The following is a 17,242-nucleotide window of genomic DNA, read 5'->3' on the forward strand; positions in this document are numbered from 1 at the left end:
TCGTCTTTTTCCAAGCGCTCAGATCGCTGACCTTTCTCTCATGGTGTGCTCTCCCTCTGCCCTTACTGTTTGTGTGAAGTTTGTCTCGACAGACTATTTTACAAGATGTATGATTTTTTTTCTTTTTTACAGCCCTGTGAACTTTGAAAAGTGTGGCGTTTGTTGCTGTCGGCAGGGCTCCTCTTCACACCTCTCTGTCCAGATAGCTTGCTAACTCTTCAATTCACACTCAGTGGCAAACAAGATAGGACACTCTGCTGCCTGTCCTTCCAGCTGGCATGGTTACAGACCACCAAGTAAACCTGACAACAATGAACAACAACCACAACAAACCCCACCAACACAAAATCAGGAGGAATGTAATTATGGGAAGACCCACTAGGTCAGTTTCATAAGAGAGCATTTTTGTAATCAGGAAGCAGATGAAGACTGGCAGCTTGATTTGATTGAGACAATAAAAACAATGTTTTGCTTTTGTCTTTTAACTCGTTAGACATACCTGATACGATTTCCTTTTCATATCGCTGTCATTTCAGTGGTGTGCACACAAACTACAGGGTGGGCCATTTATATGGATACACCATAATAAAATGGGGATGGTTGGTGATATTAAAGTCCTGTTTGTGGCACATTAGTATATGTGAGGGGGCAAACTCCTCAAGATGGGTGGGGATCATGGTGGCCATTTAGAAGTCGGCCATCTTGGATACAACTTTTGTTTTTTTCAATAGGAAGAGGGCCATGTGACACATCAAACTTATTGGTAATGTCACAAGAAAAACAATGGTGTGCTTGGTTTCAACGTAACTTTATTCTTTCATGAGTTATTTACAAGTTTCTCTTTGTTCACAACCATTGACATGTTGAAGAGGCTGACACGTGAGGAGCGGATCGAAATTGTGTTGATATCTGGTGAACGCAGTAACCGGGTCATTAGTGACAGAAAACTTTCACTAATGAAGAAACATCAGTGGCAGAATGGGCAAAACAAAAATTGGAACTGGACCCTCAGTTCACGCAGAAGATTTTGTTCAGTGATGAGGCAAAATTTTATGTGAATGGTGAAGTTAACAAACAAAACCACCGCTATTGGTCTGACACTAACCCACAATGGATGAATCCCTCCAAGACTGTTGGAACAACAAAAGTGATGGTTTGGTGTGGTATATGGGGTACAACGATATTGGGTCCATTCTTCATCAATGGAAACCTCAAGGCCACTGGATATTTGAAATTGCTACATGATGATGTTTCCCTCTTTGCGCACTGAAGCTGGCACGTTCCCTGAGTTTTTCCAGCAAGATGGTGCACCACCACATTATGAGTGCCAGGTCCAAGCATTCCTAGATGAACAGTTTCCTGGAAAGTGGATTGGTCGTCGTTTGCCAGTTGAATGGCTCCCAAGGTCTCCCGATCCGACCCCCTTAGACTTTTATCTTTGGGGTCATCTGAAGGCAATTGTCTATGGTGTGAAGAGGCGAGACGTGCAGCACCTGAAACTACAGATACTGGATGCCTGTGCTGGCATTTCTCCTGCGGTGTTGCTATCAGTGTGTGAAGAGTGGGAGAAGAGGGTTGCATTGACAATCCAACACAATGGGCAGCACATTGAACACATTTTATAAGTGGTCAGAAACTTGTAAATAACTCGTGAAAGAATAAAGTTATGTTGAAACCAAGCACACCATTGTTTTTCTTGTGACATTACCAATAAGTTTGATGTGTCACATGGCCCTCTTCCTATTGAAAAAAACAAAAGTTCTATCCAAGATGGCCGACTTCTAAATGGCCACCATGGTCACCACCCATCTTGAGGAGTTTGCCCCCTCACATATACTAATGTGCCACAAACAGGACTTTAATCCCCAACCATTCCCATTTTATTACGGTGTATCCATATAAATGGCCCATCCTGTACTTAGAGGCACAGCAAAGTCATACTAAGCCTCTTTAAAAGTCAATTTAGTTGACTTTTTTCAGATGTGTGCAGTTAATTAAACATAAAATATTCAAAGCATACGTGTTGAGGCCACCATTGTGCATCACACTACACGTCATCTACACAGCCCTGCATCTCAAAGCCCCGATATTAAAATTGTGTGTGATAGATAGCAACAGAATGAGAAAACCTTATTAGCGAGTGGCTGACAAATTCCATAAGAGTAGGTCTCTTTAATGAACGGGGGAATTTTCAAGCAATGGTGCTAATCAAAAAACACACTGGGGAGGGGAATGTGTTGGGCAGGTCCAAGGTTGCACCTGTGGAAAACAGCAATCTAAAATAAAAACCGTTTCAGGACATAACCTCTCCTTTTCTTGGTCTTTAAAGCCTTCTTTATGGGTCAACATAAATACTCGCCATACTGTTACAGAGCCTAACATTGTACAAAGTGGTTGGTTTAATTCTTTACCCCTTGAAAACCAACTAGGGATACACTGAAGGTCTTTCTCTCACATTTCAGGCCTGCTTATAAGACAAAAATGATGAGGTTTGCATCAGAAATAAGTGAGGGTTGTCTGTGCCCGTGTAGCTACCCTTGAAAAAGCACAGAAACTATTCTAATGGTCACCCAAACCACATCTTTATTGATATATATATATGTACTTAGATGTCAAAACCCGCCATTAAGGGAAGGGAAGGTCATCTTTATGGGGTAAAGAGTCAAAGCAGGATTCCTTGCAGCCATTACAGAGAGAGGTAAGACTTCTATTTTTCCTGTGGTGTTGCACACTCTTCTTCATGCAAAACATAGTGTAAAAGTAATTTTGTTAAAGAAAAAACAAGAGAAAGAAATCAATTTAAACCCTAAAACAGCCGCAGATTAATTTCTCTCAATGACTGCTTGATCAACTGACTATTGTTTGCAGCTCTGGAAAGAACACCGCCTGACTGCTTTTACACTGAAATGCTCAACAAACCAAACGCTGAACACTAAAGCGTATCTTAGCTCTGTATGAACAGCAGCACGGTGTTGCTACTGCTTGTTCTACAGTCACACTGGAAAAACAAGCCATTACTGTTTAAGCAAACAACACTGTACAACACAGAGTATGCAGCATGTTGCCCCAGTGGAAGGATGAGTAATCCACTGATACAATGTTGGTGAGGGTAAGGACCTCAGCACAGTGAGGCATGCAGAGTGGCATTCTGGGAAAGCGAACAGAACAAGTATGAATCATAGGGGTATTAGGGAACAGCTCAAAAGCCACTGTGTTCCACTTCTGCTGAGAGCTGCGTGAGGAGCTAAATCTCTTAACAGCTGCTCAGGTTTGAAGGGGACAAACAACATGGGTACAGACCGGCTTGCTGGACAGACTTCAGATAACACCGTGGGCCAGGCGCTGGGAGCGTGTATACATGCGAGTGTGTGTGAGCGCAGAGGACATGGGGCACACGGTCGCACACTCCGTTTCCACATCAGTAACTGATACCCTAACCACTTAAATACGACGGCCTCATTAAAGTCACATCTATATGCACGGTGATGGATGCTTGTGTTGATTTAATACTGGCACACCAAAGGGGTTAAAGGGGAACAGAGCCAATTGGAACAGAGCAATGCCATGTCATCCAAGTACCAATCAGCCAAACATCAGCTGCAGCTTCTGGTGGTTATAGTTGACCTCACTTGTCCTTCTTTGGATACTTACTTACTAAATACACACATAAAAATAACACCTCTGTTTTATCTGGAGAAACAAAGCCCACATCTTAAACCTACATACTCCACCTATTTACTGTAAGCCCCTCCCATTGAAACTTACTGGTTATTTAACTAGGGCATGTGTTTTTAAAAACACATTCAGGGTTGGATTAGGTGATCAAGTAATACCACTGTCTTGGCAATCCTTTATTCCAATTCTTATTTTTAAAAGGAATAAACAAACTTTTGTACCTACATTTGTTGGAACAAACCTTAAAAAAACCTTTTTACCTTAAAAAAAAGAAAAATCAAAAATGTAGGTATGTGTATTTTGAAGTACCCTTTGAATGGCTCCATAGTGCTGTGCAGGGGTGTCAAACAAAAGGCCCGGGGCCAGAATCGGTTGTCAAAGACTCCAATCTAACCCGTTTGGTGGCTTTGGAAAATGTAAAGAAGGGCATACATTTGGACTTTTAAATGTATTTTCACGGGTTTTGCAGCTTCTCTGACTGATAAAGCGCTCCCCCATGGCCATTCATACTACACCGTGGTAAATAAGTAACAAATGAACAATAAAATAAAAGAAGGTTTCTTGGTTTTCACTATACACACTATACAAATTTATGCCTTTTACAGTAAAAATTGCTGGTGATTGCCAATGCGAATCTCCTAGTAGACACACAATTTGAAAATCCTACATCGCTGCATTCGAGTTATCCTATTCACAAGATTTTCAGCAAACTAGACCTCTGACCTTAACCTCAAGGTCAAGGTAGCTGCACCTATGGTATTATTTCAAAATCCTACATCACCTTGTTCTCAAACTTAGGTGTCCACGCCGTCTGCCAGCCTGCTCAGCAGGGTGGTGACAATTTACTAATGAGGGGTAAAAAGGACATTTCTTTCTCAGACTCATATTGACAGACTTTTTATTTACTATGGCAGCATTTTATAAAGTAGAAAAACAGATGCACTGTGAAACTGCACTTCTTTTTTCTTATATTAAGACATCTCAGGGATTAAATATGTAATTAGATTTCTTTACATGGGAAAAAAGGCAGGTTTCACTGGTCTAGCCCACTTAAGTTCAAAGTGGACTGTCTATGGCCCAGGATGTAAAATGAGTAAGACATCCCTGGTATAGTGATTTACACATTGTCTAAAACGGAAAGACTCCTGGTTTGATCCCGGGAGTAGATATAAATCCCTCAGGAAGGGCAGCTGGTGAAAAAACACCCCAAAACATATGAAGATACCCACTCTGGCAACCCCTTGTGAATAAGGCAGAACCCAGAAGTAGTTTCTTCTATACTGTACTGTGGGTTCGGTGATCAGATAACACTAACATTTCAACACGTCAGACGACATTCTGACAATTATAACAAATCTAAAAAGCAACGGCAGACTAATCCACAAGAAAAATGGCAATTAGTTGCAGCCACATGGGAGGCATTTAGAAGTCAAGGATACTCAATCACGCTTAAATAAATCCATCTTGACATACTTTAACATTCACATAAAAATGTATAGCATGCAATATCCACGTTACTTTATATCTGGAGCTGGGATTTTACTTACAGATGTCTTCATCTGACCCGAAAGTGAGATGAGCTAGAATATGTTGTTTTGAAAGCCTCGACATATAAATGACCCATAAAAATAACATTCTGCCATATCGTTGTATGCTGATATTTCATGACGAGGGCAAAGTCTGTAGAAAGAGCTTAATCAAAAGGGATTTTATAGCGCTAACACCTGACTCTACATAGGCCTGTGAGCATATTTACTTGATGAAAAAATAAAGCTGTATTCAGGTATGCTGTAGTCTGCCAATCATATATATTTTGAGTGTGGGTTCCAAGACCCTAAAAAGAAAAATATGAAACGCATTAAAACGAGTTCTGACACTGATGTTTGACATACAAGATCATGTAGCTCACATTAGCCTTGCTAGCGTGTTACCCAGATGATTAATAGCAGTGCCACTAAAAATGATAAACTACTGTTGAGATAAATATAAAATATGAAGGTGAGCTTGTAAAGTAATCGGAGTGAGGTGTTAAAGCTGTGATGGCAACACCTGTACTTGGTGTGAAAATGCACACATCTAAAAGATCTATATCTATCTATGTTCTGTTTTATCAATCACTAAAACTTACATTGCTTCCAAATGTCTGAACTCACACTGAAGACGGGAGCAAATTAGCTGAGCTCAAATGCAGACAAACATATCAGGTTAAGTCTGGCACATTTTTCTTCTAACTTTTTTTTTTTTTACTATTATTATTATTTATTTCTTTTTCTTGGCTCCTTGAAAACTTCTGTGGAAAAATCTGCCTGTCGCTCAACTAAAAATACTTTGGATTACTTCTTTCAAAACACAGGAAGTCAGCAAGCTCATGCTATCCCTGTTCAAAAAGCCATATATATTACCTTATCTACTGGAATTTAGATAGCAATGATTACATTCACACACACACACACACACGCACACACAAGTAGAATGCGCTTCTTTGACTTTCCATATATATTATCTGCACAATGCAGAGGTTGGTTTAACTAGTCTACATGAACAGTACTTGAAATTGTGGTATAGTTATCACACAAAGTTCCAGGGTTTCTCCAAAATACCCTCCTTGACCTCAATGGAAAGTCTTACGGAGGTCAAGCAAAGACGTAGAGGAATTTATGAGGACATAAGAAAGGAGAAACACAGTGCTAAAAGAATCTCAATGCACTTTCACAAAGCTATGAAATAACTCCATGGGATGGGTGGTACACTATTCAAACACAACCTTTAAGTCAAGTAAGAACACCAAATAGAAGTCCCATTCCCATTTATAAAGTATATATACACAAGACATCTCTTTATCTATTTAGTGCTTTCTGCATAATAGAAAGCACTGGTACTGACTGCATTAATTGCGTAGCTTCAGTTTGGTTAGCTGCAGTGTTGGGGATAACAAATTACTGTGGTCAGATTTAATTGAAATGCAGTGCATTGCCATTATGGGCAGAGTATAAGAGTATATTAATGCATATATGCATATTTTCATATGTTCTCAAGCAACAATCACCTGACCACTGACAGTGGATTTGAAAAAAAAAAATGCAGAAAGGTACAGAGACATTTGTTTGGCAAGAATCGCCTTTAATATGAATTGTGTTGACATGTGGGCATAACTATGCTGTACTGTTAACCAGCAATTACATAGCAATGCATCTCAAGTGATGTTGTGGAGTAATGTCACAAGTACAGTAACAAGTTAGTTGTGCTCTTTGTGGAAAGTATGCTTTTTGGAGGGTACAAATAAGTAATGCATACTTAAAACTTTTGAGAAGCCACCCCGACACTAATTAGTTGATCGAAGAGCAGTTGGTGAGATGACCTTGAAAAGTCTTTGTAGAACGGTAGAATTAAATGTCCCTGCATTTCTTCTTTTTCTTCTTTCTTTATTATTTCTAATTTTATTGAGGAAATATCTATAGTTCAGGCTTAGTACCATATGTATCTGAAAGATCTATATACAGACTTATATAAGGTATATTTTTGCCTTCAAAGCTTGCAAGTACTTCTAGTTTTTTTTAAGTCATCCGTTTGTCTTTTGATGTCACTGAAGTCCAAGCTTCTGATGGCTGACAGATCTGCTGAAAAGTGACCAAGCAATATGAAGGATGGCTCACGGGGAAATTGAAATTGACAGTCTAAGTAATTGTTTTTCAAAAATAGCTTGAGTACTCCTTTGAAGTCAACACTCTGTATCTCATTCCCTTCCCAACACCCAGACAGAGATCTGCATGAGTGATTTTACTCACTGCCAGCTATTATACTCCCCTCTCTCCAGCAGTGCTTTCTTAAATATGCATGCCCTACATTTCCTCACCACCTTCCAAATTCAAATGGATGTCCCCTGCTCTCGCCTCCATTCTCTTCTGCCTCCTCTCCCTTACTGCTTCTGCTCTCTGCAACTCCGCTTTATTTGTGGTTGACCCAATTTCCAGGTTTGATCCATCCTGTGGTGTCGAGGCAGACTGTGGAGCAGCAGACTGACTGACAGACAGACACAAAGCACATCAGCGAGCTGGCATCGATGCCTATGCTGTGCCCACCCACCCTTTTGCAAGAATGAACCCATCACTCTCCGCCTCTTGGTGCCAAACCCAGATCCGCTTCTTTGTCTTTGCGGCTCCAGACACAAACATGCTACCCCCTCCTGCTCCTCCACAGCACCCTTTACTATTTGGTCTGAAGACAGAACTGCAGGCTCATCCTTCGTTTCACTGACTGGCTGTAACGGCATGCACTACACTACAACTTCACAAATTCCGCTCTTTATAACCTATGGCCAGGAACAGACCTGAGATATTCATCATGTCAGCAAAGCGGAGGCAACTCTCTGGAGGGCGATTGTGGAGGAAGAGACTGGAGATCTGGCTTGGCAGCTTATCCATTTGTCTGAGTGCATCATGACTTGATCCACCTCCACAAAGTGTATTTGGAAATCTGAAATGATTGTTCAATTTCACGAGATTGAATACTGTAATACTAGTCTAGGGCTGCAGATACCAGTTGTTGTCTGCCTGGCTGAGTCAAAGCTGCTATTGCTGCGGCTGATGATGACATATAAATGTCTTACATAACTACATTACATTGTGCAATCAGGGCAGAGGGGTCTGAGGAATCAGGACACAATGGTTTTATAATACCCAGAGATGATCCATGAGAACATCTATGGATTACAGAAAATGAGGCTGACCCATCATCATGATCGGTTATTTAAAGGGATAGGTTGACATTTTGGGAATTGCGCAAACTCTTGCTCATAGCTGGATGATTAAGCTGACACCACTCTCTACAGCCAGGACACAATTAGACGATAAAAATAATAATACTAATAGAAGGAAACTAGAGAAAACCAGCTAGGTCGACTGTGTCCAAAAGCACCCACCCATACCAACGCTTTTAAAACAATTTATTTATAACCGCAAGATTTTATGCCACATTAGTCATTTCTCAGTCTTTCTGCTAAGCAAGCCTAACAGTTTGCTGGCTCCTGATTCATATTTAAAAGAAACTAAATTATTGAAATGCAAGCAATTATTATTTGTACTGCTATTATTTTGAGTAGCTGCACACAGAAGGGTGCTTAAAACAGGGGTGGGCAATTAGGCCACATTATAGACCTAATTGTAACATGCACTCCTACCAGCAGCAGTTTATAAACTGATAAAGTTAATATTGAAATAAACAGAGTTCAGTTTATTGGTACGATCTTCAACAACAGTCCCAGTTTCTCCTGTGGCTCCTTGAACAAATTAATAGCCTACCCTAGCTTAAAATTAACCTATTATGCTTTTATAGTCTTCTTTGAGGCCGGCTTCCCTCTGATCGACAGTCATGCGGTTTGAAAACACGAGGCTTGAACAACAGGTATCAGGCAGGTACCCATTCAATGACATCTAACAGAGCCATAAGTGGAAAAACCTATGGGAAACTGGATTCAGACTGTTCTCAATGTTCAAAGCTTTTGGCTCAAATGAGTTGTATATATATATATATATATATATATATATATATATATATATATATATGTGTGTGTATATAAGATTAAGTTCTTATTTGAAACAACAGCAGTCGCTCCAGTATGGGACGAGTTTGACTGCCGTATGGAAAATTCTATGTGTCTAGAGGGTAACACATAGCATATGTCCATATGAGCATCGTATGTTTTTATGTAAAATTTTAATATTTAGCCATGTAATTTAAATTTGCTGCAAGCTTCTATGCCCATTACTTAAAGAAAAGAAATAAAGTCTTTTGGCTTAAAAAGCCTTTTGAAATCGGATAATTCCTGTTGCTATGCCCTTTATCTCTCTTAGCAGAAACTGCCGTTTGCTCAAATTACAAGTTTTAGTTGCAACACCATGTGAGCCTCTCCATCCTTATTGCTGTACACTTCTGTACTTCCTTCTTGTTTTTAAACCACACTCGTTTCATTCATGTTTTTCTGGGTCTGCTTCCCCGCTCTCTCTAGGTCACAGAGGCAGTAGTTGCTGCTGAGTCAACATCACAAGTGGAACACTGGTCTGCTCTTTGAATTACAAAGACACTAAAACAATAAACAAAACAACAACATACACTCACACATAAGACATGACTATTAAGCTTATCATAGGCTACTGACTGCTACTTGACTAATCCTATCAATTCCCGTGTCTGGAAGCAGGCTAAGTGCAAGCATTCTCAGACCGTCTAACAGGTGAGGCCATTAATCTATCTGGATCATGAGCCACTTACAGGTTGTCCACATTAGACAGGTCTACACTTGTGTTCATAATTCTACTTCTTCATAATTACTTGTATTACATTATTTTCTCTGAATTAGAATTTTTCCAGAATCATTTACAAAGCCTATTTTGGTTATATTTACCTGAATATTAAAAATCCATAAATTAATGCAACAAACTGAAATGCCTATGGGCTTGTGTCCAGCAACCTGGATTGAAGATTGTAGTCTGTACAAAGTGTACAAACTGAGTGTGTGTGTTATGCAGCGATATAGCGCGTGTGGTGCTATGGCCGACTGAGATAACTTCTTATCTTCGTGTACTATTTTCGATATGTTCTGACTCATCTGTCCTTTCCAGCACCAGCGTATTTTATTCTGACAAAAACAGAGAATAATTTAATAAACTCACTTTAAAAAACATTTTTTGTATCTTCTAGATTCAGACATTAAATGCCAAATATAAACCTACATATTAGCAGTGTTGGGTAAGTTACTTTAAAATAGTAACTTAGTTACATTACTAGTTACTTCTATCAAAAGTAACTCAGTTACTTCAAGTTACTCGTTACTTTCAAAGTAACTAGTTACTAGGGAAAGTAACTTTGGTTTTACTCAGAATTCTCCTTTTACATCCAACACAAAAACTGCAGTCGTGGTGCTTTGATTGTATTCAGAACTCAGAAATTCTGCCTTCTGAATAGGAAGATGTAAGTAACACCAGACTGCAGATGAGCTGCTGCATACAGGGCTGGACTGGGACAAAAAATCGGCCTGGGCATTTTGACTAGAGACTGGCCCACCATTATAGGAAAAATCATAAAGCCTTTGAATGAAAACAAACGCTGTTGTGACAGTGATGTTCACTGTTTTGATGGTATATATGCATCAATCTATCAATCCTTTGTTGTAAGATTCAGATAATTATTTTTTAAAAACTAGACATTTTAAATGAGAATAAGAAAGAAAAGTATTTCTTTGTGCCCCCCTCTCCCTTTTAATGCCCTACCTGGCCCCCCTGGCAAAACTTTGCTAGATCCGCACCTGCACAGTTACCAGCTGTCAGCTACCTAAAAAAGGATCCTGGGGTTATCTGTCTCTCAGAAACAGTTCATAACTTCCCTTCAACTCATTTATGTCACCTAAAAGGTAAACCTGTTTCTCCATCACCTGTTCAGCTCTGATGATTCAGTAAGGACATCTCCTGGTTTCATCTTCATGTTCCCCAATCACCAGATAACCAAACCGACATCATGACCAGCAGCTTTTTTACAGCTGTGGCTCCAGCAAACATCAGCTGATACTAGAAATTAATATTAAATAAATTCTAACAACAGCTGATCAAGCTTAAACGTGCTGCTGTTGTTTAACGCGACATCGGCTGGTTTCCTGTTTCTGGCGCAAAGTGGGCAATAAACAAACAAGAGAGAAAAGCCGATCAGCTGATCACTGATCAGTTTTCATGATTGAAGTAGAAACGGGAGAGGGAGGGGGGAGAATGAGAGAAGAAGAGGCAGCTGTGCAGCAAAGACACAGAATAACTCCAGCTTTGTGTCTTTTTCATTGTAGCTGAAGTCCGGGACAAACTGTTCATTTTCACCTCAATAAGAAACGCGTAATATTTTCTCTGAATACCAGACGGGACGGTTGGCAACTCTAATAACTTATGAACAAAATAAAGTTCAACATCATTAACTTCATAGCACCGCCCAGCTGTATAGAAACTCCGTCATGCTAGCTAGTACGCAGTATGGAAAAAGTCAGAATAACGAAAATAAACTCCACCTAAACTTGGTTTATATCTGACCCAGATAGACTGCAGGTCATAACTTCTTACCTGAAGTTCAGTTCACACTTGGACCGGCGGCCGCCTCGGGTCTCTTTTCCTTCTGCGTTCCCTTTCCCTCCTCCACCTGCTGCTTCCACCACTTGCTAATGTTACAGAATCTGTGGAAGCTCCGCGATAGCCACCACACGAAGTAACGAGTAACGACCCTATCTAAATCCCAGTAACGACTAACGCGTTCCTGATTTTGGCATAATAACTAGTTACCGTGCTCGTTACCACAATAATAACGTAGTTACTGTAACGCGTTACTTAATAACGCGTTAGTCCCAACACTGCATATTAGTTGGTCTCTGTAGTTGTTCGTTTTCAGTGCGCCGCATATAAGCAGCAGTGCACTGGTTGCTGGTTGGAGAGCTGAGACAGTATGAAGGAAGCCAACAGCAAAACATTTAGCTTTCTTTATTTGCAAAATACATTTCCTTATATTTTGCATATTTAGGCACCGCCTGTTGCAAAAAAACCCCCCAAAAACTGGATTTATTCCAATTTCATTAGTTAAATGTATGAAAAATGTCAACGATAACACAGTTTGTCAGACATAATATAGTATTTTTGTACCAACAAGATGATTTCCAAAGAGCTGTTAGCTGAACACTTAGCATATTTCAGCATGGTGTGCAGTGTGACCTTAAAAACATTTGTGGAAACTGGACAAGTAGAGGACTAAAGAAGTGACAAACCTAAAATAAACTGATAACTTAATGAACCATCTATAGCAGATGACCAACAAAGACCTGACACAGGACATGAGAGATGTAGATGGATCAAGTGCCAGATCCATCTACTGTTTACAAAAATCTCATGAGAAGTGGTTTCACTGGAAGAGTGTCAAATTACTCCAGAATAGGACTGATTTTTTTTTTTTTTTTTTTTTTTTTTTTTTTTTTTTTTTTTTTAAATAGTGGCAACAGGTGTTATGGAGTGATGAATCCAAATGTGAAACCTTTGGTTAAAACTGACACAGGAGGCAATGAGAAAGGTACAACAGTGTCTACAGCAATCTGTAAAACAAGGTGGAGGCTCTGTCATGGTTTAGGGCTCCATTTCAGCCAGTTGAATCTTGTTAAAACAGATTGACTTATGAATGGAGAAAGGTACCAATAGATTTTGATCCACCATGCAATCCCATGTGGAAAGTGGGCAACATGACAATGATCCTCAACCCAGTGTCAATGCAGTAAAAGCATACCTGGACAGAAAAACACATAATGGAACACCAACAGTCATGGATTGGCCTCCCCAGAGCCCAGACCTCAACATAATTGGAGCAGTGGGGGATCATCTTGACAGACAATGGAACAAAAGGCAGCCAACATCGAAGAAGAGCTTTGAATATCTTTCAAGAAGCCTGGAAAACTATTTATCAAGACTACTTGAAGAAATGACAAAACAGCTTGTCATGAAAGATAGATTCTTCCTCAGCCTATTAATATAAGACCACGATCAGGTCAGTGTGGGCAGATATCCAAGACCATGACAGCAAGAAACAAAAACATTTTGATTGGCACATTCCTAATCTATCTAGCATTCACATTTGAGCCTTCTGATTTTCTTTCAGACTTAGAAATCCGAATTGTTCAGCATTCATCTGACGAGTAAATGAAGAAATCTTTGTATGTTTGCTTTTTGTTCTTTTGGGCAACAGCTATTTCAGGATCAGCAATTCCAAAGAATTTCAAGCTAGGTGGAAGAAGCACAATGCTGAGTCATTCTGAAATAACTTTGATGAGTTCTTCTGTTATTTGGTCTTAAAATAACTTTATTTTACTAACTATGCAGTTTTAAACAAAGCTGCAAACCACAATCATCCAGTCAGGCACAGCCACATTTTAAGTGAAAACTAAATTTACGACTGTTGCTCGTCTGAAAGATCAAGAACAGCGTATTAAGTCTGGTTACAGCTTTAGCTTCTAAAATTGTGCACAGATCTGTTTTGTAAGAGGAAACTTTAATGCAGTTGCAGCAGTTAGGTAAATAAATCTGCTGATCAACAGAAAACAAAAAGGATTTCAATGTGAAACTTTGCAACTTTTTTTTTTCTCTCAGTGATAGTAAAATAATTCTCTTTGGATTTTGGAAACTTGGTTGCACAAAACTAGCTGCAAGGACTCTGACTTACAGATTCTGAAAGGAAGATTCGCCTATAAAACCTCCTTGGTTTCTGGTATATTACTATTTGTATGGTGCAAAAAAACAAAATAAAGGAAAAAAGAAAATAAATTGAAACCATTCTTGTACTTGTACAAGTATATGACAAATGCTCTTAAACATCCCACCGGAGTTGAACAAAGGGAGCATTGAAAATTAATCATTAAGTACCATCTTAATGAAAGAGAAGGAATGACATGTTGCTTGCCAGGACAAAGAAAGGAATCTTATCTCCTTGACATGCATTATCTCAACATTTGAGCAGTAAACCAGTCCAGTGTGGGCGATTCTGCAGTACAGATAGTAATAAATCGAACTTATTCCCCTTTGAGGCTGCCCTCCGGCAGCTTTTACAGGCCTGGGGTGACGTCATTTTATACAGCAGGAAAGAAATGTCAGCACATTTACTGCAACAATTACCAGCAGCACATGACAAGGGTCACAGGATACTTGTGTCAGATTTGCATCAATCATATGACCTTTGAGATTGAGGCTGGGATAACCGTAATAGCAACTCAAGCTCAACAAGACTTTGATACTTCCTTGTTGGTCAAAAACCTTACTGACGCAACAAGTACATTTTTTTTTCAGTTGATATGGGAAGAACGCAAATAGCAATGGGCAGACTGATCGTATACTTGAAAAGATCACTCACCAAAGATCTCCCCACTCTTGGCATACTCCGTGACTAAATAAAGCATGTTCTTCGTCTCCATCACCTGAGAGAGGGAGAGGATGAAGGAACGGGGCCGAGGGGGTGGGGGAAAAGAGACACACAAAAAGAATTAGATTAAGTAAAAATAAATTTTAAAAAAGAGAAAAAGAAGAAGAAGAAGAAGAAGAAGAAGAAGTAGTAGTAGTTAAAAAAAAAACCCCAAAAGATAAAAATAACCAGAAATATCACACAATTGACTACAGGGCTCAATGTGTGTTTAAACTGCAGTGTCTGGCGTTCGTAAAATCGTGAGAAAAACTAAATGTATGAATGGCACGGGTCTAAATATGGCAACCATGTAAAAGAATGGAGGTGGACGGTTGGTGTTGTTGAGTATATCTGAATGATACTTAAAGCCTTTCCATCCTCACCCAGTGCCGTGTTGTGTAGGAGGAGGAGAACCGATTTAGAAGCAGAAACACTCAGGAGATGAATAGAATTAAATGCGGAGGGGAGAGTCAGATGCAGAGAAGAGGATGAATCAGACACAGCGAGCCAGACATTCACACTAGAAATCCCACGCTCATTGTTTATGATCAATTTTCCATCTGTTACACTGACCGATTCATGGATTTAGGAAATTAAAGCCTTTTTCTTCCTCTTTTTTTGGTTGGTCTTCGTTTTGTAACAAACACATTCTCTGTCCTCTGTTTACAACCGATTGATGAATTAAATCTGGGTATTGGTACTCTGTTGAGAGCCAATACAGCATCTAATGGAAAATAAACCTTTTCACAACAGACATTTTGACCTGGCGCAGCAGGAAAAGCACAGGTGTAACTAATAGTATTAACGATGGCTCTGTTTCATGTCGGTGTGCCAGTAAACCAGCATGGAGAGTAGTGGGGCCCTGGCACTGGCCCCACCTGAGTAGATGTAGTCATTATTAATGATACTAAATCACCCGTGTTTGACAAGATAAAATACCCACTGTGGGAGAGAGCAGTTTTTATTCTGTGGCTGATCTCACAGCTTCTCTTGTGCATGAATTACACAAACACGGGATTGCTACCTTCCTATATTGTTGGCCACTTTCTAATGCTCATACATCCGGGAAGGCAGAAGAGCTAAGGGCAGACAGATGCAGCAGATGTTTTGGGCAACATCTTCAAGAAGTGCCAACATTGCCATGTGATAAAAATCAACAGTTTATTCTTCTACGTTTAGAAGGTAATGCACATTAGTGAACAAGAGTGATGCTTTTGTGCAACTGCAGGGAATGATTTTTGACACCTGTGACAAAAACAAAAACAAACAAACCTATCACAAGCACAACAATCACAGTCTAAGTGGTGGAAATAATAAAAAGCAAGGCAATTTTCATCATCAGGACTTTCTGATCAAAGTAAGTAAACAAGACAATGAATAATTCATGACAAAAAAAATTACAGGGATTTGATATAGCCAGTCCTGCTTGAGAAGTTTAATGACATGCAGTAAATTCTGAAAAATGTCAGTTTGAATTTTAAAAACCAATAAATGGAAATGCACTGTGTGTTAGTGCTTGTGGGCTGCTTTGGCTGTCCTTTGAGATAACTTCATGCTTGAAGATCAATTAAACATTATTTTAGATACTGTCTACTTTAAGTATCAGACTATGATAAAGAGCACCTCTAATTTCCTCTGTTAACTAAGTGACTTATTGACCTGACAATGACATGAATCTGCGGATTTTCAACATCTTAGACTCGGGACTCTGTGACCGGCTGGTCAGCTTCACTTATGCTTGATGATGAGCTGGACCTTTTCATGCGTGCGCGTGAAGACAAGTTCACCAACATGTGGAAAACCTAACAATCAATCAAATTAGACACTTCAGTCACCTTCAGAAGATTGTTAGCTTAAAGAAGCTAACAAAGCCAGTAAGTAGCTAAACCTCTGTGACAAGACAGCAGGCTTGTTATAAGCAAAGGAATAAAGCAGTTATTAGGAAAATAATAGCACTGAGTGAAAAAAAAAGTCTGATATCCTGTTATCTGGTGAAGTAATCAACACACTGGAAAATTACGTTTTTTTTTGGTTATATAACTGTGTTGCACATGCTTTTGTTTGGTAAGGTAAAATGTGTCAGGTAAAGGTGGGTGTGCAGAAAGTCATTTTCAACTAATCATCTGTACATCTTTCCAGTGGAAGAGCACTTTATTTCCAGCAGTTTCAGTAAAAACTTATTGTAGTTTTGGGGGAAACTGAAGTTTAAAAATTAATTTTAGTATGAAAATAAAAAGTTTAGTTGACAAAACCAAAAAACTAAAGATGTTTGGCTTGCATACGCTGTCAGTTATAGTTACCTCTAACTGTAGTTAGATAGGAACCCCCCCAATAAATAAATAACATAATAATTGCAGCTGCTACCACTCCACATTAATCACATTACAGTATATTGTTTTAATAAAAGCACTGTGAAATAGTGATTTATAGCTTTAAATGTAATGAACTGAATGCGTTTTCACACCCACCATTGATTGCAGTGTTTGGTGTACTGACATGGGGTCCGGGTCAATCCAATACTATCCTTAATGGATTCAAGCATTTTTCTTTAGTATGACTCATATTCAAATGAAGCACTCACATTGTACTGGCATTACTCTCAATATAACAA

At 39.3% G+C, this 17,242-nt stretch overlaps 1 protein-coding gene across 2 annotated transcripts in view; it reads right to left on the reverse strand.

Moving 5' to 3' along the window:
• sik2b (salt-inducible kinase 2b) overlaps positions 1-17,242 on the reverse strand; it is a 58,944-nt gene that overhangs the window by 34,476 nt on the left and 7,226 nt on the right. For both annotated transcript variants that reach the window (XM_085131102.1, XM_085131101.1), the window contains exon 3: positions 14,584-14,647. In XM_085131102.1, coding sequence (XP_084987228.1) covers positions 14,584-14,647 — 64 coding nt within the window. The remainder of the gene's footprint in view (positions 1-14,583; positions 14,648-17,242) is intronic.

Source organism: Neolamprologus multifasciatus, chromosome 14 (genome assembly GCF_963576455.1).
Source record: "Neolamprologus multifasciatus chromosome 14, fNeoMul1.2, whole genome shotgun sequence".
Taxonomy (NCBI): Eukaryota; Metazoa; Chordata; class Actinopteri; order Cichliformes; family Cichlidae; genus Neolamprologus; species Neolamprologus multifasciatus.